This window comes from Trachemys scripta, chromosome 8 (genome assembly GCF_013100865.1).
Source record: "Trachemys scripta elegans isolate TJP31775 chromosome 8, CAS_Tse_1.0, whole genome shotgun sequence".
NCBI classification, from domain to species: Eukaryota; Metazoa; Chordata; order Testudines; family Emydidae; genus Trachemys; species Trachemys scripta.
In genome coordinates this window covers 96,308,541-96,329,833 of record NC_048305.1, presented here as the reverse complement: position 1 = coordinate 96,329,833, position 21,293 = coordinate 96,308,541, and the positions used below count along the sequence as shown (strand labels likewise).

Genomic DNA, 21,293 nt, shown 5'->3' with positions numbered 1-21,293 from the left:
TTCGGGAGAGCTCCTGCCATGTCATACCAACCTGGGGACCACTCCCCCCACCTCAGCCGGGGAGTCAGGGACAGCTCCCCAGCTGCCTAGGGACAGGGCTGAGTGGCTGCTTCCCCTCTCTCCCCTCACACAAACCTAGGATCTGGGGGACAGGGACACCTCCCCACCTTCCCCCTCGGGACAGGGCTGAGACACAGCCCCTCTTCTCCCCGCATCCCCACAAACAGGGCCAGCTCCCTCGCAGCCCCCTGCAGCCCCAGGCACAAGAGCAAAGAGAGGGAATAGCCCCTGTCCCCCAAACACAGCAACCAATGAGGAAAACCCAGAGGGAGAAACAAGTGCCTAGAGTCAGGTCCGGATACTGCCCTGGAAGAGTGAAGCCTGCTCCCACACAGGAACAGCTCTACCCTTGGGGGAAGAGGGGAAGAAACACTCCAACTGTGTGGTCAGGAAAGCTCTCAACTGATAACTGGGCAGCAGAGAGCTCAGTGAGTAAAGAAACTACAGACACACTCTCTGAGGAAGGGACCTGGCACTGTCTAACATCCGGCTATTACATGTGGCCAACACCCACCAACACTAATTCTGCTCCAAAAAAGAAGTCAAGATTGCCTGGCAGGCTTTGTTCGCAATAAACTCTCAGTGCTCTTTATTTCCCATGTTCAGTTCACTTTCTTTGGCATGTTAATGACGCCTCCAGAGTCCCTTTGATTTTCCCTTTGGTTGGAAAACAGAGCAGGCAGCCCAAGTTGAGAAAAATAATCGTCAGAGTCTGGCTGTGTCTGCATGGGGCTCAGTGGGGCATAAGCCCTGGCTCTCTTTTTGAGCCAGCTGTTAGTGCTTGGCAGCTAATTTCCAGAGATTGAGGGCATTGAACAGCCTGGATGAGGTGCTTTCGGTAGCAGGAGGATTTGGGGGGCTTTTGTGTTTCTCAGCAGAGTCACTGTTCACTTTGTGTTGCTCAACCAGGCCATACTTTACTTTCCAGTAAACTGCCAGGACGCGTTCACGTGCCTGAGCAGCAAAGATACATACGGACGCCTCAGGGTCATGCATTAAGCCCCCGAGAGCTGAAACAAAAGAGAAAATGTTGATTGGAAACTACAGAACTGTCATAAAATCTATTTAAATCCAGAAGTGCACAGCACACTGGGGTCTTTGCATACTCGCATTCAGCTGTCTGAAATACCATTCCTAGAGCCCTCTGCTGCATTTCCCCCTCATCTACAGCACCTGCAACATACCCTCCTGCTAGATCCTCTCATCCTCCTACCCATCGGCAGCACCCATGGAACACTACCATAAAGTACTTAAAAGTACTTGCCTGACAGGACTTTGTTATGCTTGATGCCTAAACATGTGCTGGGTGCTTCACAGGAACTAGTCTAGACACTGTGCAGGTCCTGAAGAAATTATGATAGAAGCCTCAATACCGCAAGTTGTTCCATGGGGGCAGACGCCTCCACCTGCATGGAGCTTCACTGAAGTCCATGGATTCTGCATGAGCACAGTGGTCCGATCACAAGGAACAATTTGCAGGATTGAGGCATAAGTTCAGACAACACAACAAATGAGGATAATAAAAGGGGAGTAGGTGGGGAGAACGGAAGAGCTAGGAGAATGGTTACATTAATAAGATCTCACATTAACGCCATGAGGCATGGATCTACGAATGCTCAGATGCCACTCTGGTGCATGTGATAAAAATATCTAGACAGACAGACAGCCCAAGGAGTTAGTTAAATTAACTCACTTCTCCTAGGCAACATGGAAGAAGCGAGTTTATAGGAGGGAATCAGAAGATGGTGGTGGCGTGGCAAACTGGTTAAGGGAGGCTGTTCCATGCATAAGGGAAGCATGGAAGAACGTACAAAGGCAGTAGTGGGAGAATTAAAAAAGGGGCATCCAAGCTGATGACGGTGGCATAGTAGTGGAGATGGAGCGTGAAAGGAGATCAAATCAAATATACAGTTTGGGGCTGACTGATGTAAGGCTCTGAAAGAGGCCTGAATTTGATATGGAAGGTGAAGGGGAGCTAGTGGAGGCATTCTAAGATGGGGGATGATACAGTCATAACACAGAGATGGTTTTGGTCCAGGATTTTGGATGGATTGGAGGAGGAATAAACTGAGTATACAGGGGACCAGACAGAAGTAATTTGTTGTTATCAGTCTGGGAGATGATTAGGGAGTGGGCAAGTGCTTTTGCTATCGGAGCAAAAAGGAAGAAGCAGAATTTGGAAGAGTGATGGAAGAAGCAGCAACCTGATTTGGTCATAGCATGGATGTTGGAGAGGAGACAAAGATGATTCAAGGTTATAGGTCTGGTTGAAAAGGAGGATGGTGGGGTTGCCTACAACATTGGAAAAAGGGAGTAGTAAAAGAGTTTAGTTCTGGTCATACTGAGTTTGAATTAATGGTGAACCAACCAATATAAGATGTTGCAGAGTGTATATAAGAAAAGAGACTGAACTTTGAGAGATGGGTCCAGAATGGATTTGAGAGTCATTAGTGTGATAAAACTGGTAGTCAAACACATGCGATTGAGGGTGCCACCAAGAATAAAGCATAGAGGAAGAAGAGGTATAGATTCAAACTATTACCAATACTATTTATACAGTTCTTGCACAGCAAGAGTACTGATCTTTGTGCATATAAATCCCAATGCCTCCTTAGACACACATACACACTCACACACAAACACACACACACACTCATCCAAGGCCATAGGAATTTAAAAATGAGGTATTTATTTACCATTACTTATGATGTCCAAATCTTTCATTCTCATCATGTTGTCCATGTGCATAACCAGGAACCCTGAACATGCCATTAAAAGCAGGGAATTCCCATTACTCTCCCACCCTCCAATAGGGACTTCCACAGTTTTTGTCTTTCACACAAGGATGCCCTCAGGTATTTGGACAAGTTCCTAAATCCTGAGATGGAGAAGCTAAGGAGATAGGACTTGATTAAAAAGCCCACTGAAGTCAACTGGAGTCTTTCCACTGACTCCAATGAGCTTTGGATTGGGGTCATACTGAGAGGCTGGCTTTCAAGATGAGGACATACATTTTTGCAGAGAAATTCCTATAGGAGCATACAGGGGAATCTTGGAGGTTCTCACAGGATTAGTTGCTGATGGGTGGGGCCCTTAGGGGTATTCTGATAGCACAAAATCCAGGAGTGACTCCCGGTTCTGTATTGCACCCAATACTAAATACTATAAGGTCAAGAAATCACGGTATCTGGCAAAAAGCAATTAACTTGCACTACTAGAGGGAACGGCGCAACATATTGAAAAAGTGCTTCTATGGAATTTGCTAAAGAAATGCACATTTTTCTGGATTTACCTATGAATATAGCTGCAGCCCTTCGTAAAGAAGGCTGTGTGCTGCTGAGGTAGCACTGGCTTTGGACCAAGAACCTTTGGACATTTTCCTGATGTTTCTTCACCTAAGACATCGATAATGCATAAAATGAAAGCTTAATGACAGGGATGACCCAACACAACTCCTCATAAGCCTACCCACAGAGCCTGATAAATGGGTATCTTACTCTGTGTAAACCCTCCCTTGACCAAATCAACACACAGTTCTAACAGTGAACCCAGAGATTACTTACAAGGTACTGACAGATTTCATCCACATCTTCTTGGTGGTTGTGCCAAGCCTTCCTGTTGCCCACCTGTTTAGGTAGTCTCCATTCCAGGAGTCGAGAACATTCATCCAAGGCATTCTTACATTTCTACAAGACAGGATAGAGTTCCCACAGTTAAAAGCCTGGGAACTGGCAATATTTTCCAACTGTTAATAACCAGCAATGAAAATGAATCTCCTGGAATTTCTTCTTCACGAGGTGATAGGGAAGCTCTATGTTTTTTCCAGAAGGAAACACATTAGAGTAGATAGATTAGGAGAAGATCCTACACTGAAAGGTGGAGATGGAGAAAGAGATGTCTGGGGATAGTGATGACTGAGGCTTGGAACTAAATGACTGTAGGAACTTGCCTCAGCCATGTCAGGGTTGCCCTCTTGCAGGTGCAAAAGAATGGGATCAAACTGTCCAAGACATCCTCCTCTTTCATAAGCCCCTGACTCTTCATCACCTTCTTGACCATTTTTCCAAACAAGGAAATGGCAGCAGAACGCACACTCATTCTCTCCTGAGAGAGAGACACACAAACAGAGGAAGTCAGGAAGACAGGGGTCTTGATAGTGAACAGTAGTACTCCTCTTGGTTTGTAATGAAAATTACTGCAATGTTTATGCTGCTCCATGGTCTATATTAGGGCTTTTGACAAAACAATTTTTTTTCCACAAGAAGAGCCTGCTTTCTGTGGAAAATGTGTTTTTTAACTGAAATATGTTGGCCAAAAGATTTCAGTGGAAAATGGGAATTGCAGTGCTCCACAGGAGTTGTAGTCTGTGCCTTGTATTCCCATTCTCCTCTGTGGGCCAGCATCTCCAGTTGGACTACATTTCCCATAATGCAGCGGTTCTCAAACTGTGGGTCAGGACCCCAAAGTGGGTCACGACGCCATTTTAATGTGGTAGCTAGGGCTGGCTTAGACTTACTGGGACCCAGGGCCAAAGCCCAAGCCCAAAGGCTTCAGCCCTGGGCAACGGGCCTAGGGTTGCCTGGGGCTGAAGCCCTTGGGGCAGGCTCAAGCTTCGGTCTCCCCTCCTGGGGTCCTGTAGTAATTTTTGTTGTCAGAAGGGGGTTGCGGTGAAATGAAGTTTGAGAACCGCTACCATAACGCATCACACTTTTGGTAAGGGAGAGCTGTGCCACATGGTGTTCGCGATGCGTTATATACAGATACAGGGCTTGATCTTTCAAGGTGCTGAGTCCCCGCATCTCCTACTGACTTCATCAATAGCAGTTGAGGGCATTCAGCACTTAACAGGTCAGTATATATGATAAGAGCTGAAATCGCTCTTCTTTCCAGCCTCATTCTGTTGCACAAAGTGTGTAGTGTGACTGAATATGCCATGTACGACATGCGTAGCTGTGGCATATGTGTGTCACACCATAAACAGCCCCCATCACATGCTATAGTAGGGGCCTAACCTGTTAGGCATGGCTACAGCATGGGCTGTGCCTCCAAGTCATAGACGGCAGGGTCCACGGAGCTGGGACAGGCACAAGACAACTGTGGTGGGGCAGGAGCAAGAATGAAGGGAATGAAAGCAGGAAGAATGATATTGTTTCACTTCCATTATTTGATACAACTGATTGCTGGTGTGCAAGGGACATGCTCCTCGGCTCCCCTTCCCTCATCCCTTTCACACACACCGTTGTCTTACATCATCAAAGAGGAGCCTAAGGGGACTGGTGATGCAGCCAACATAACTTGCTACATCCAGGCCTCTGAGAATCTTCTTCACATCAGCAAGAGCCTCCACAACCAGCCTCCCGTCCACTCCACACAAGCTGTTTATCATGGCTGGCACCAGGACCTTTATCTCCTATACCGAAGAAGTTGATGCAGTAACTACCCCACACTGTCTCACCAAGGATTCTGGTTTTCAGTTTAAAAAGAAAACAACCACTGTGAGAATTTTTCTAAATACTGAAAAAGCCCCCAAGAAAATGGCAAGGTTAGCTTAAAATGGACTTTCCACAGAATTCAGACCCTGTTCCCTGTAAATTACAGCCTATGTCACATTCTTTCCCTGCCCCCAATTCACTTCTTGGTCATAGTGATGGTATGAGGCTTTTTTTGGGCTCACCATGTGTGAATATAGGAGGCAAACAATTAAAAAAAACAAAAACAAAGCAGTCATGAGGTTTTCTTTTCCCTTTTGCATTTATTTCATTGCTAATGAAATGACTGATTTCTGCTCACATTTATGCCATGACAATTCAAATAAACTGATTTTTCTAGGACATGACCAGGCACTAAAGTAGTCAAAAATAGACAATGTAAAGGCGTAAAAGATGACAATGTATAATCCTAGTCCTTTTTAATATAATCCACTGGTTTTCAACCTTTTTTTCATTTGTGGAGCCCTAAAACATTTTGAATGGAGGTACAGACCCTTTTGGAAATCTTAGGCATAGTTTGTGGGCCACAGGTTGAAAACCAGTGCTATAATCCATACACAGCCCTCAGATTGCATTTTATGCAATAATGCAGAAATTTATTTCCTACCCTGTCTCTAGTGTGCAGTGTTAGATACCCAATGAGCAGGGCCCTACCAAATTCACGGCCATGAAAAATGCATCACAGACCATGAAATCTGATCTCCCCTGTGAAATCCGGTCTTTTGTGTGCTTTTACCCTTTACTATACAGATTTTACGGGGGAGACCAGTGTTTCTCAAATTGGGGGTCCTGACCCAAGAGGGAGTTGCAGGGGGGTCGCAAGGTTATTTTCGGGGGTCACTGTATTGCCAGCCTTACTTCTGCACTGCACTCAGAGCTAGGTGGCTGGAGAGTGCGGCTGCTGACTGAGGGCCCAGCTCTGCAGGCAGCAGCGCAGAAGTAAGGGTGGCAATACCATACCAGGCCATCCTTACTTCTGCGCTGCTGATGATGGCAGCTCTGCCTTTAGAGCTGGGCTCCTGGCCAGCAGCCACTTCTCTCCAGCTGCCCAGCTCTGAAGGCCGCCCCACTGCCAGCAACAGTGCAGAAGTAAGGGTAGCAGTACCGCAACGCCTCTACAATAATTTTGCAGACCCCTCACCCAACTCCTTTTTGGGTCTGGACCTCTGCAATTACACCACCATGAAATTTCAGGTGAAATAGGTGAAATAATGACATTTATGATTTTTAAAATCCCATGACTGTGAAATGGACTAAAATGGACGTGAATTTGGTAGTGCTCTATCAATGAGGATATGCCTCTTCCTTGAAAGTTTCACTGATATCGGTAATAGCATTTTCAAGTACACCCAGTTAAGAGGGTTTTTTGCTTTGCAAGGCTGAGATCTGGAGCAATATTAAATGCTGCTCACTGATCTCAGATCCAGATAAATGGTTCTGGGTCTGCTTTGAAAGGCTGAGATCTGGAGCAATTCTAGATGCTGTTCACCTAGCCTTGATCCAGGCCAGCAGTTCTCGTTCTGCACAAACAGGAATGGAATCTGTTTCACTTCCATCAGCAGAGAGAGTTACTCTAGATTTCTACTAGTGTTACTGATACTTCTGGAGTAATTACATGGATATTGATTGCGTAATGAAATGGATTCCATCTCACCTTCCCTGGCCAGTCTGCCACGGTGATCAGTCCTTTGACGCACAGTGCTCTGATAACTGGATCTGGGTCGGTCAGTCCTTTCAGCAGACGGAGCACAGAATATTTTTCTGGGAGCCGCTTTGCCTGTGGCATATGGAGAAGCTAAAAAGACAAAGAGTAGGCCAATAACAGGCTGCAAAACAGACAGCTGTCTGTCTGTTCTCTGGATGAACATTACCATGAAATTGCTGTAAATGCTCCAGCATGTATGAAGTCTATTTGCCATGCCTAGAGGGGGAATGACGCCTGCTCCTTGTGCTCAAGACAGGTAAGAATCTCATTCCAGATGTTCATAGACTATCTCTTTGTGGGCATGAAGTCTATTCCATGCACCAACAACAAGTGCAAAAACCATCCCTTGTGTCTGCAGTGGGCATGATGCCCATTCCTTGGGCTGACTTTATGAGATTTTTGAGATTATGCAGGTGAATCATATGCTACCCAAGCCATGATCTCAGACCACTGGCAGGTGAATCATATGCTACCCAAGCCATGATCTCAGACCACTGGCCAGTGTGTGGGAGTCAGCGTGCTGGCCACACCCCCTTTGTGCAACTACTGACTGCAATGGGAACTCCGGTGCTCAGCACTTATGAACACTGGGCTACTTATTCAGGTGCCTAAAGACGGAGTGGGTACTCAAAGCCAGGTACCCACATTTGAGAATTTTGGCCTGTCTATAAAAGATATTTACATACTATAAACCTACATTTAGGAAAAGAGAGGGAGCACAGACCAAAGCACAGGACTAAAAGGTTTCTATTCTGGTCTCTGCCACAGACTTCTTATGTGACTTGCGGAATTAAGGCCTTGTTGCCGCAGTTTCCCCATCTGTAAAATGGGGGTGATAACACTCATCTACCTCAATGTGCTGCAGTGGGGAGAAATGTTCAAAGTGTCTTGAGATCCTCAGATGGAAGATGTTGTAGAAGGGCAAAGTATTATAGCTATTTCTGACACATGCACATAGTCTCTTGAACACTCTCAAGGGCTATTCAGGCTTTCCCCAAAAGCTCAGTGAATCAGATATAGGAGACACTTGGAGTCCGAGGTTAGCTGACCAGTCCAGAAAGGGAAGATGCAGCTCATGCTCTTTTGTACCACAATAGATGTGAGCCAATAACGTTTACCTCAACGAAAAAGGCCATCGCTGTGAGCTTGTGCTGTTTATCACCTCGTTCGAGGAACGGGACCAGAAGGTACAAGATCCGCCACAGCTGATAGCAAGAATAGTGGACCATGGCTCTGTGGGAGCAAACAGATGCCCTTATTACAGAGGAGGTGAGGAGGCGGGGGGAGCAGTTGGCAGAAGGGAGGGATGAGAAGATCTGTCAGGAGCAAAGCTCTCGCCTCTCACCTTGCAAGCAGGCCTACCCCGCGATGGTGCTCCTCAGAGTTAGTGAGCAGTTCCCAGCCTCCCTCCTTCTCAACAGAGGTGAACTCGTAGTGGCATCCCATTTTTAGGAGAAGGGTCTTTACTGTCTTCACAACACAGCTGCAATCAGAGCAATACCCGCATTAAAGCGACACCGGCCTTGCTCAGAGCAATCCTCTATCCCATCCCCCCAGATACCTGCATTGTGTCAAGACGGGACTCGCGGTGCACTGCAATGTCATTGAGATGGCAACCCCAACCCTGCACTGCATGTCCAAAGCACAGTCACTGCACTGAGGCCTAAAACAGGCAGCACGGCAACCAAGACCAAGCCCGCACTGCTCCCATGCGGCACCTGCAAGGCTATAACTGAGCCGTTGAGCCCAACACCATGCTGCGGGTAAGCATACTGCACATACAAGAGACTGCGCTATAACATATCAGTGACACCCCGCCCTGCACAGCACACATGCATGGAGCTGTAACACAACTGTTTGTAAGAGAGGAGCACTGGGGTGCTGAGGGGTGACTTCACTGGTGGGAGCATATGGAAAGCATGGAGCTACGATAGAGTCTTATAGATTATTATTTATTTGTATTACAGTAGCACCTAGGAACCCTAGTCCTGGACTAGGACCCCATTGTGCCAGGTGCTGTACAAAGCAAGAAATGAAAGACTGTCTCTGCTCCAAACAGGTTACATCTCAGCATGAGACGAGACAGACAGACAGAGCTGGGGGAGCACAAGGAAACAATGAGCCAGTACCAGTCAGCATGGCAGACAGTGGTCTCAGCATCCCAGCAACCTGACTGTTGTCGAGTTTTTTGTAGGCATCATGGCAAAGGAGCATTTGAAGAAGGGATTGGAAGTAGCTTGGCAGATGTTTATGGGGAGCACCACCCGTGTGGCAGGGTCAGTGAAGGTGCTTGTTTGATGGAGGTTGGCACTGGGGGCTAATTGGAGGAAAGAGTCGACCTCTTGTTAGTGAATGAAAGATGATATGGATAAGGGATGGGGTTCCTAGCCTGTGTGTGTCAGAAGCTGGGAATGGGCGACAGTGGATGGATCACTGGATGATTACCTGTTCTGTTCATTCCCTATGGGGCACCTGGCATTGGCCACTGTCAGAAAACAGGATACTGGTCTAGACGGACCTTTGGTCTGACCCAGTACGGCCGTTCTTATGATAGGGAGGGTGGGGGCAAGCCATAAAAGGCCTGGAACATGACGACAAGTAACCTATACAGGCAGCTGAACCCAGGGAGGAGTCTGATATATGCAATTAGCATCTCGTCCTTTCAGTAGTTACCAAGCAGGGATGAGCTCCTTCCTGGACACCCCGCTGTCGGGCAGGCCAAGCCCAATGGTATAGTGCACCTGAACAAGCAGGGCCATCAGGAGGCGGGGATAGAAGCGTGTCACCGTCCGTGTGCACATGGATACGGATAACACCTCGCACAGAGCACTGGCTGCCTGAAGGAGGGAAACAAATGCAGCTAAAATCCTCTGCTTCCCCCCAGGCCTTCCATTTCATAGCCAGTCCTCGGCTCCCTGGACCACAGCAAGGCTGCTTAGCCCAGGGCTTTGCCAGTAAGAAGAGGTTGTATTGTTTTGTCGTGATACCCCTACCCCTTCGCTTCATGCTCTGCATTGCCATGCAGGAGAGACCAGGGTTTCAATGCCAAAGAAGAGGCAGCATGGCCTAATGGACAGAACACTGGACTGGGATTCAGGAAACCTGGATTCTGTTCCCAGATTTGCCACTGGCCTACTGGGTGACCTTAGGCAAGTCACTGCCCCACTTTTTGCCTCAGTTTCCCCACCTATAAAAAATGGGGACAATGATACAGACTTCCTTTGGAAAATGCTTGAGTCCCACTGACCAGGACCAGCTGTATCTGAGGCTGCTATCGAAGTGGTGCGCTCAGGCCTCGGGGAGACAAAGCACTATGGAGATGGGAGGCAGTGCACCCACCCTCTGACAATGGAGGCAGGAGCGAGCCTGCTTGGACCCTGAGAAGGAGAAAAGAGGAAAGGGAGGAGGTGGAGTGCTGCAGACAGTGGGAGGAGACTGACTACTCAGTCCCTGTTGGGGGACAGAGGAAATGGCACCAGTGAGGTCCCCTCCAGGTCATTAAGTAGCAGCTTTGATGGGCTCCGCAGGGAGCTTGGTCCAGCCATGTATGACAAGATGGCTGGTGTCTAGGACACAGCATTTCCTGTGGAAGGCAAAGAAATGAAAAATGGGAGCATTTTCAGGGCTCTGCCAGAGATACAGGGCAGCTCTCCCCATCCCTTCCCCAGGGAGAATTCACAGCAATATATCCCTCAGACGTGGACCTCTCTCCTCTTTGAAGAGAGGTGAGAGTCATGTGTGAATTGTTTCTTACAGCTAGAGGTATGATGAAGGCTCTATCCTCAGAGGTGCTTGGCCTCTCCTGCAGCTCCTTCAGCAGCACATCCAGAAGTCTGTGGGAGTGACAGATTGCCTCTGTGTTGGCCAATGTTCTCCACATCCCAGCTGCATCTCTACGAGTTGAGAGAGACAGTCACACGCTGGATCGGATACATATAGCTCTGCCACACCACAGTCTGACTGGATAAATGACACCTAAACTAGGGTCAGGGGCTCCATCAGAGAGATGGTGACTACAACGAGGCCTCATCCCAGATACCAAGGAAACAAAATTGTGTACCTAAAGCAGTAAGTGACCCATGTTACACGTTCCATCACCTTGAGATAACATGGTGGGCTGAGACCACTGTCAGACCTGCAGTCTGCTATAAGATAACCAGCCATATTTTTTACCTACAAGATACAGTCAGGTCACACACACATGTGAGGTTGTCACAGACGATTGCTGGTTCTACACATATACCTGGCCACACTGCAGAACTAGTGTCTACAGTGGGTTGGGGATGTACTACCCTTGCCATGAACAGACCATTACTGCCTGCAATGTGAGGGGGCTCCTAGCCCACTGGGTCCTGCTACCACCGGTATGAGATCTCCCACTCTTGGGAAGGATCGTCACGGAGGTGGAGACAAAGCAACTCTGGCAATATCTGCAGTCTTTAGATTCCCTTCATCCTGTGTTTAGAACTGGGTATAGAACTGAAGCTGCACGAGTGGCACTGGTTGATTGTCTCCTGGCTACAGATGAAGACAGCACGTCAGCTGCCTTCGATATGGCTGATCATGAAGTGTGCTTAGGAGTAGATGGAACCCATTTGAAGTGGCTTTGCTCCTGTATACACGGGATGGCTGAGAGGGTGAATATGGGGAATAGTTTGTCCACCCCCAGACTGATCTTCTGTGGAATCCTGTAGAGTTCTGCTCTCATTTCTAGTTTCATGTGCACACAAGGCTACTAGGTGGGTTACAAAGGAAACATGGGCAATGGTGCCTGCCCTTTGTGGAGGATACCCAGCTGTATATCATCATTACAGCTGATTCGCTGGTGAATGGGACTGGATGGCCCCGTGTCTACAGGAGACTGGAGCTTGGATGAGATTCAGCCCAGGCAGGGCAGAGAGATTGTTAGAAGGTTGTGGGACACAACCAGAAAAACCTGTCTAGAATCACATCACCTTCACTAACCTCAATGGAGGACAGCCATTATTTCTGAGTCAGCGTACAGCTCTGGGGTCATGATAGACTCAAGTCTACTACTGAAGCCCAGGGCACAGCCATGCCAAAGGGCACTTTCTCATCTTGCTTGGTAAGCCAAGCGTGACCTTTGGTTTTGGACATGGGCACTTTGCTGATCTTATCTGTCACCTTGAGGTTAGACTCCTGTAATCTACTCGCCCCTTCAGGTTACACCTTGATACCATTCAGGAGCGAAAGCTTGTCCAGAATGTAGCAGTTCATTTCCTGAATGGAGCTTTACGCTGGAAATACATCACCTTGGTGTTCTAGGAGCTGCACATGGGCTTCCAAGTGGAATTCCAGGTGTTGGTACTGTGACACTGCATCCCATATTCTTCACAGTGATATTATGATGATATGATTATGACACTTATGATGTATTTTATGCAAGGTAGGTCATGTGAGATATCATTGAAAAGGCTATGATTTGCTGAATATGATTATCCTATTTATATGCAGGTATCATTTTTGTATCTGAAGTTAGACATATTGACTATGTATCTGTATTTCAAATGTGTTTAACCTGGGGAACGCCCACTAGGCAAAAGGCTCTCCGTCTAGATGGCTGGCTGGGAAGGGCCCATTAAAGTTAATGAGCCATTAGAGAGAACAATAGGCCTTCGGAGAAGCTTATCTCCCACCTGGGGAGGCTTCCTGAGGACTCTACAGACAGCCTCTGAGTAATAGCTGCTATGACACTACAGGTACATGTGACCTGGTCACCTAGTGCTGGACTCCATCTTGGGATGTCAGTATTTTTCCACTGACTGGCATGGGAACCAAGCTTTGAAACAAAGGATTCCTGCCATATGCAAAAGCTATATAAGCAGGGGAGGGACATCATCAGGGTTCTTCACTAACTCCCCCACCCAAGGAGACTCCTGGAAACATCTGAGGAACAAAGACTGAACTGGGGGAAGTGCTGGACCCAGACTAAAGGGATTTTTAGCCTGTGAATGGAACACCTGGGGATTTCAAGCTGTAAGCAAGTGCAGCTTGCCCCTTAAGAATCTACAGCCTGCTTGTATCATCACTTAGGATGAGAATTTGCTATTCATATCAATCTATGTAGTATATTAAGCTTAGGTTGTGTTTTTTGTTTATTTGCTAGGTAATCTGCTTTGATCTGTTTGCTATCACTTAAAATCTATCTTCTGTAGTTAATAAACTTGGTTTTGCTTTATCTAAAACCAGTGTGTGGAAGTCATAACTCAGGGCAGAAAGCTGTGGTATGTTCGTCTCCACATTGAGGGAGGGGGCGAATTTCATGAGCTTACATTGTACAGTTTGCCCGTGCAGTGCAAGATGGTATAATGTTGGGTTTACACTCCATAAAGGGTGTGTACCTTATGAACTGGGAGATGCCCTTGCTGGAGCCTTCCCGTGCAGTAGCTGGTCAGAGCATCTGCATGTAACTGCAGCTGGGTGTGTCCCTACCTATATGTGTACCTATATGAAAGTGCAGGCTGAAGCCTGAAGAGAGCTTGTCAGCTTGTCACAGCAGTACAGTGTAAAAGAGAGCCCAGGCTGGTGGGTCAAGGGGGCTCAGTGGTATCCCACTTCCAGATGGCACCCCCGGGGGAATCCATCACAGGTACCAACAAAGAAAGCGCTGTATGTCTGGGTTACCTGGGAGTCCATCTCTCCCCATAACATATTGCCATAGCTGCAGCTTCTGAAAGCCCTCAAGCTGCAACTCCTTTGATACAGAACAGTGGGAGCTGTGGAATGTATTTTCCCTGTTGGTCTGCTACAGCCTGGACTGGTCACCCTTCGGAACACACCACAAAGCCCATCTTTTACTCTGGCTGTTTGGGGAGGAGACGGGATAAGGGTTGAAGAGGGTTATTCAATGGCCTGGGGAAATCATGTTTTGGGACTGTATCTGACGGTGGTTGTAGGGGGCAGGAGCAATGGACTTCAGCCATCTACTGTGCCCCCCCCCCCCCACCAACTACTGTGAATTTTAAGTTGTGGTTGAGGCATCCAGAGTCTAGGGAGAGCATGTCCAGCAATGGTACCAGTGCACGCAAGAACCCATGTACACATGCAGATTTTTGTTTTGCAAACACAGGCAGCTGTACATGTAGTCATGCACCAATTCTGCAGACTGAGAATTTAGCCCCAGGTGCTCTCCTCAGTGGGATTTCCCCCCTTCCACTCATTCCAAGCAAGCGAGTGACACACATCAAATGGCACAGTTAGTAAGTATCGCATAGGGCGTCTGGGCAAATCTGTGATTCCTGCCATTATGAGATGGATGGAGAAGAAGCTTCCTGGGATGGAAGCCAGAGAGGGTCTCATTTCTCAGTGGTTAGTGGTGTAATTGACCCTTGGCAAGAAAGACATTTTATGCACAACAAGGAAGCTACTGCCAGTCTGAGACATCTCAGGAGGAGAGGAAAGAATAAGGAACCCAAAGAGTGAGCTCTCAGTATTCAGGTCATTAGGAAGTTTCATACCTGTCCAACGGGAGTGGACACTTTAGAAGGGCTATGGACTCTTCTTCCATGAAAGCACGAGCCAGGAGGCATAAGGCCATCATCACTACCTGTCTGGCATGGGAATGATGGATGGCTCTGAGCTGGGAGTGGATCCTGTCCACAATCTTTGGCACCTAGAAGAAAACAATACAGCTTAGAGAATGTGCGCGCACGTGTGTAGGGGGTTCCTTTTGGGGTAAGAATCAGAGCAGAATAGGGCAGACACTATTAATGAGAGCAATTCCACCTTCCTGGAGAGCTCATCAAGCATCATTATAGAAGACTTCTTACATTGCCTGGTCCTTCTCCTGGCCAACGCAAGGAATGTTCCTAGTGATCAATTCTCTAGTGTTTTGTAGAAGAGATTGATACCTACAAACAAAGTTGAAGAGCAAATCAGTAGGACTTCTTTAACCAGAACAAGAGGGAACTGCAGCAGCTTGAAGAGGACTTCCAGATGCAGTCTCCAAGTCCCGAGACAATGGAACATAGGTTCATTTCCCAGCTTTAGACAGTCCACTTGCAACACTTTAAAATATCAGCATCACAATGAAGAAAGAGTCCCGCTGATGGTACCCCAGGACAGGAGATTCTAAATGCTCCCCAACTCCCAAGAGTCAACTACCTCCATCTGTATCTTCTGCTTGTACTTCTGCAGGATTACATTCAGAATAGTCTTTGATGCTTCAATGGTGCTCTCACTGGCCTCCTTCAAGCTTTCTACAACTGTCAGTAGAAGGTCTGCCATCTGGTCTGGACTGAGAAATTGTCCAAATCTCTGGAAGAACACAACCAAAGCACCTGATGTAGGTGACCCAGCTGGACACCCACTCTGCCGCTGGCACAATTGATAAGCAAAATCCAGACAAAACTAAGTTTGGCTTTTTTCAACTTATTTAAGAATGAGCTGCCGCCAACAATTTCAAGGTCATTCAACCATACCAATGCTTCACGAGAGTTCTACTGCTCTGGTGTGTGATGCATTCAGCCTTTGACTTTCTCCTGAGCCGCGTGTATGGGATACTGTAACCAAATACCCTGGGGAGTATTATTTAGTCACTGCTTCAAACCAAATACCCCTGTAGATATTGTATAGTCACTGCCTCAAACTATTCAGTTAGTGAGGCCAACCAAGCTTCATTGGTATTTTCTTTTGTGCTCACTGAGCCTTAGATAAAGGACAGGTAGTTCCCCTCTAAAATATAGATGAAAGAAAAGTATTATGGCTGACAAGCTCTGAGCAACAGCTGGTCAGGAATTTTCTGTTCAATTTCTCCAGAAAATTAAATTTTTCCACAAGAAAAAAAATTGAAATGTTTCAGTTTGATATTAATCTGTATCCACCTGTGCTGCCGCACTACCTCATGGGAGTTCAGGTACTGCCATTTTCCTCTATGGGCTTGGTTACATCTCCCATGATGCACCCCGGATTCCCCTCTGGCTGAACTGCCACACTGCATTATGGGAGATGTAATCCACCTGGGAATCCTGGCCCATGAAGGAGAATGGGGGCAAGAGGCACCCGAACTACAACTCCCATGAAACACTGTGGCAGTTTGACGCAATTCAATGTCAAACTAAGCCAAAATGAAGTATTTTGACATTTCCAAATTGAAATAATTTGGAACTTTCCATTCTGTGAAAAAACATTGATATTTCAATTTTTCATCCCAATTTGTTGAATGTTGAAATATCAGAATTCCTATTTTCAGCCTGCTCCGCTCTGCACTATATACCGAGAGGTACAACACTGGGAACACACCTGCAGCCAGAAATACTTTTCATTACACCCTTCGTTGAGGATTCACCTTAACAATTTCAGAGATGTTCTCACAAGTCCTGGTGGGCTCGTAGATACCCAAGATCTCTTTGGGCATTTGATGTAGCACTGCTGTCACAGACCCCATCTTCCTCTCAGGTTCTAGGAGAAGACAATACGTTTGGGAAAGGTGGAGAGAGTCCAGAGGAGAGCAACAAAAAAGAAGTCAGGTTTTCTAAACCTTTTATATAAGGAAAGGTTAAAAAAAACTGGGCATGTTTGAAAAAAGAAGACTGAGGGGATGGGACCTGATAACAAGTATGTTAAGGGCTGTTATAAAGACAGTTGTTCGCCATGGCCACTGCAGGTATGACAAGTAATGGACTTAATCTGCTGCAAGGGAGATTTAGGGTAATATTAAGAAAAACTTTCTAACTCTAAGCACAGCTAAGCTCTGGAATAAGCTTCCAAGGGAGGCTGTGGAATCCCCGTCCTTGGAGGTTTTTAAGAACAAGCTGGACAAACACCTGTCAGGGATGGTCTAGGTATATTTAGTCTTGCTTCAGTGCAGAGAGCTGGACTTCATGATTCTCAAGGTCCCTCCAGCCCTTCATTTCATATGATTCTATGTTTGAAAGGCTTCCCATTTTCCTCCATCAAACAGGATCTCGAGAGGGAACCCTATGGGACGTAACACATGGAGGACATGCAGAGAGTGGATACACAGGGATGGCCGAGCCTACGCAACATTTGATGGCGCAGGAAGGATTCAGATTCAGGTTCTAGGCAAGCCAAGGGAGTGGGTGTAAACTAACCAAAAGACACAGAGGCAATGTGCTCAGAGGAGGACAATGAATTACCTTCACATTTACTTTGTGGCTTTCCTGCCTTTGCAAGGCCTCGATTGAGGGCAAGGCAAAGATGCTGGTAACACAGACAATGACCACATCCAACTTCTCTTTACCCTCCAGAGGCAGCTTCGCTTTGCTAGTAGAAAAATAAGCACCCATTGGAATTCCCGCTGTGGAAGAAGCACCGGAACTTTCATTCTGTCACTGTGGGGCCGTAAGAAAGGACGGGAAAACATGGCTGGCAGAGGTTTGTGCTAATGCTTTCAGCATAAAGGAGCAGTGTGGATGAGAACAGCAGGGACGGGGCTAATTATTATGGTTATTTGTGTTACAGTCGTGCCTAGAGGCCATAACCGAGATTTGAGCCCCATTGTATTAGGTGCCATACAGATTTAGCGACAGGCCCTGCTTATAATCGAATTACCCAAGACAGGCAGAGGAAGTATCATTACTACCCCCATTTTACAGAAGGGAAATTGAATCACTGACATGTCCACTCAGGAGTCTGTGGCAGAGCCAGGAAGTGACCCCAGTCTCCAGAGTGCCAGTCCAGGGCCATAACCAGGAGACCACCTTTCCTCGTGTGCTGGCAGAGTGTAGGACTGGCATCGGGGAAAGCAGCAGGGGTGTGGCTATTCTGGTATCCTGTATCGTTGCTGGTGGGAGGATTAGTCCACCCTCACAGGGGAACCTCAGCAAACATCTGGACAGAGCGGGAGGGGAGACTCCATTCACTGTAACTAGTGCTTGGATTCAAGATCCTGCATGTCAGTCTGAACAACCCACCCAGCCAGGCGGCGAGTGAGGTGAGTGCTCCCCGTTCTGTCCCTCTGAATGCTCGGCCATGGGAGCTGGACGTCTCTCCTGGGAGGCTGGGATTCCTGACTCTACAGAGTCAGGGCGAGACGTCCGAGTACCTGCAGTCTGTGATGAGCAGAATCCCCTGACGGCACACGGCACTGGAGTGTGAGTCCAGTGAATCCTGCGGCAGCGATTTAATGTGCTTCTGTGAATCACAGAGGAGACAAACGTAGTGATGAGCTCCTGGTAGCCCTGCCAACCCCAGTGTTTGTCCCTCTGCCCTAACAAGGGGATGACCCCAATCTCCAGAGAGCACAGGGAGGGTAGCTAACCCCCAAGGCCAGACCAAAGTCCCAGCCAGGCCCCCCAAGTGAATAAATCCATAATGAGCAGCCGACCCAATCACACCCCTCTCTGACCCTCTCGCCCTGTGTCCCCGCTTGACAGTGAAAGTGAGCTGGGGCAAGTCCATTCTCTAACTGGGCCAGGGATAGAGCTTTCTCGGTGGAAAGTCCTCTGCTGAGGAATTTACCTCAGGAGATGTAGGCCAGAGCCACTCACTGGCTATCTCTAAAGTACTCTGCAAGGCTCATTTATTCCAGTTGGTTTATTCTTGACCATTTTCTGGGCCTCCTCTTGGATTCTGCATTAACTTCCTCGCCCCAGGGGAAGAGATCACTTGGACTAGGAGGTGGCTTGCCCAAAAGTTTGACTTGGTGCCAGGTTGGTCTGCTGCTGCCTGGGCAGCACAGATGGGCTGGTTGGATCTCCTTTGTGACCAGGTAACGCTTAGTGTTCTGGCTTTTGTATGGTGCTTGCAATAGAGTCCTTCCAAATTAAATACACAAAGACATGCATTGGAACAGTGCTCGTGTGTCAGAAAAACTCACCACCCATGTGTGGCCCTTGTGACAAAGTTCTGTCCTTGACTCCTAACACATAGCCCTTCTCTCTCTAGAGGCAAGGGTCACAGTCTACTGAGCCATTTTTATCATAAGCCAGCAAGGGAGGTGAGGAGAACAACCCTCCCTCACACAGTCTCTGTTGTCTCCCAGTATCAATAATTAATCAGGGAGGGGAGAGGGGGAGCCTGAGCCTGGGCCTGCCCTCTACTCCGGGCTCCAGCCCAGGGACCCTAAACTTAGCAGCTATGGAAGCTGACTTTTTGGAAATAGGGCATGTACAATTCCCTGGGCTACTTCCCCACAGCAGCCCCCACTCAATATCTTCTTCACAATTACCTCAGGGCCTCCTTCCATACACCTGATATGGATTTGTACTACTTCATTCCTCCAACAGCACTGCTCCCTCCTATAGCTCCTGACACCCACCCCGCACTGACTAACTGGGAGGCTTTTAACTAGTTCCAGCCAGTCCTTGATTGGTTTCAGGTGTCCCAATCAATCTAGCTATCTCCACTGCCTTCTAGAAGGATCTTAATTGGCCCCAGGTGTCTTGATGAACCTGGAGCAACTGCCATTTGGTTACCATGGTACCAGGGATTTGTTTAGCCTGGGGCTAACATACCTGTTCCTCACTACTTTACTCTAGCCATCTGGCCTTGCCCCATCACACTCTCTATAGCTACTCCTCCCTCTACACTAACCTCTGGTTATTCAATGAGCACCTTTATTTGGATAACATGGAATTGCTTAATTAATACCCTCATCTGGAGTACTGTGTCCAGTTTTGGGCCCCACACTACAAAAAGGATGTGGAAATATTGGAAAGAGTCCAGCGGAGGGCAACAAAAATGATTAGGGGTCTGGAGTACATGACTTATGAGGAGAGGCTGAAGGAACTGGGATTGTTTAGTCTCCAGAAGAGAAGAATGAGGGGGGATTTGATAGCTGCTTTCAACTACCTGAGGGGGGTTCCAAAGAGGAACTGTTCTCAGTGGTGGCAGATGACAGAACAAGGAACAATGGTCTCAAGTTGCAGTAGGGGAGATCTAGGTTGGATATTAGGAAACACTATTTCACTAGGAGGGTGGTGAAGCACTGGAATGCTTTACCTAGGGAGGTGGTGGAATCTCCTTCCTTGGAGGTTCTTAAGGCCCAGCTTGACAAAGCCCTGGCTGGGTGATTTAGTTGGGAATTGGTCCTGCTTTGAGGAGGGGGTTGGACTAGATGACCTCCTGAGGTCCCTTCCATCCCTGATATTCTATGATTCTAAGTGGCCTGTGCGGTGCAGTGCTCCGACAGGCCATCATGTAGAGCATTCTTGGTCACCACTTCCTCCAGCCCCAGAAGGCACAGCTGGGTCATCAGGACATCAGCTGACTCCTCACGTCCAGTGACCAAACTCTTGGTACCTTCCTCCCCCTCCTGGGTCATAGGGGTATGTTCTTGGATCCTCAGAGCAGTGCCTGACTCCTCACCTACATGGACTGGATTCATGTTCTCTCGCTCCCAAGACTTGCTCAAGAGATACTGTTGGCTCCTGTGGTCTACGCCTGACTTCTCCTCTCACGTATCAGGCTAAGGTGTCCCAATGAGCCACTTGCACCTTCTTGAAGGGGAGTGTCCATGTACACATGCAGCCTTCCTGTAACAGAATCAGGAACAGTCATTTTACCCCAGCTTGTTATGGTAAACTACCAGATGTCACTGCTTTGAATATGCAAATGAAGCAGTGGTGCAATCGATGTCATAACCACGTGTTGAATAGGTACTGGTGATGAAGCCAAGACAGCATCTAATAGCCAATCAGTCTCTTGCTTTGGACAATCACTGCCCTCAGCCACCTTACACACAGATTACTGTGCAGCCTGCTCTGAAACATGAGCGCCTTGACTTCGCTGAAGTGTAAGTGCTGTGACACAGGAGAGCCAGGGAGCAGTGGGAAGTGGTAGAAGGGAAGTATATAAACCCTAGGTTAATTAAGGTGTGGTTCCCTGTAGACTAGGGAGGGTGGCTACAGGTTAATTGGAGCACCTGTAATCAATTAAGGCCCTGTTAGAAACCTAATAAAACCCCCTGCTTCAGGCAGTCAGGGGGAAGGGGAGAGGACTGGAGCTTGGAGGTGTGTTGTGAGACTTGGAGGAACAGAAAACCAGAATAAGGGAGACTTTGCCCCAGCAGGGGAGGGACATTCCCTCCCCCAGTGTTTAAGGACTGAAGGTACCCC

At 47.7% G+C, this 21,293-nt stretch overlaps 1 protein-coding gene across 1 annotated transcript; it reads right to left on the bottom strand.

Annotated features, from left to right (window-relative positions):
- Nucleotides 1-834: 834 nt before the first annotated feature.
- Nucleotides 835-20,500, bottom strand: MROH7 (maestro heat like repeat family member 7). The gene is given in 16 exon segments (XM_034780095.1): nt 835-1,070; nt 3,635-3,746; nt 4,010-4,050; nt 4,053-4,164; nt 5,309-5,467; nt 7,204-7,344; nt 8,373-8,487; nt 8,600-8,737; nt 9,928-10,091; nt 11,009-11,147; nt 14,733-14,887; nt 15,379-15,529; nt 17,153-17,193; nt 17,373-17,499; nt 18,281-18,369; nt 20,396-20,500. Coding segments are annotated over 16 exon segments (2,025 nt in total).
- Nucleotides 20,501-21,293: the final 793 nt, after the last annotated feature.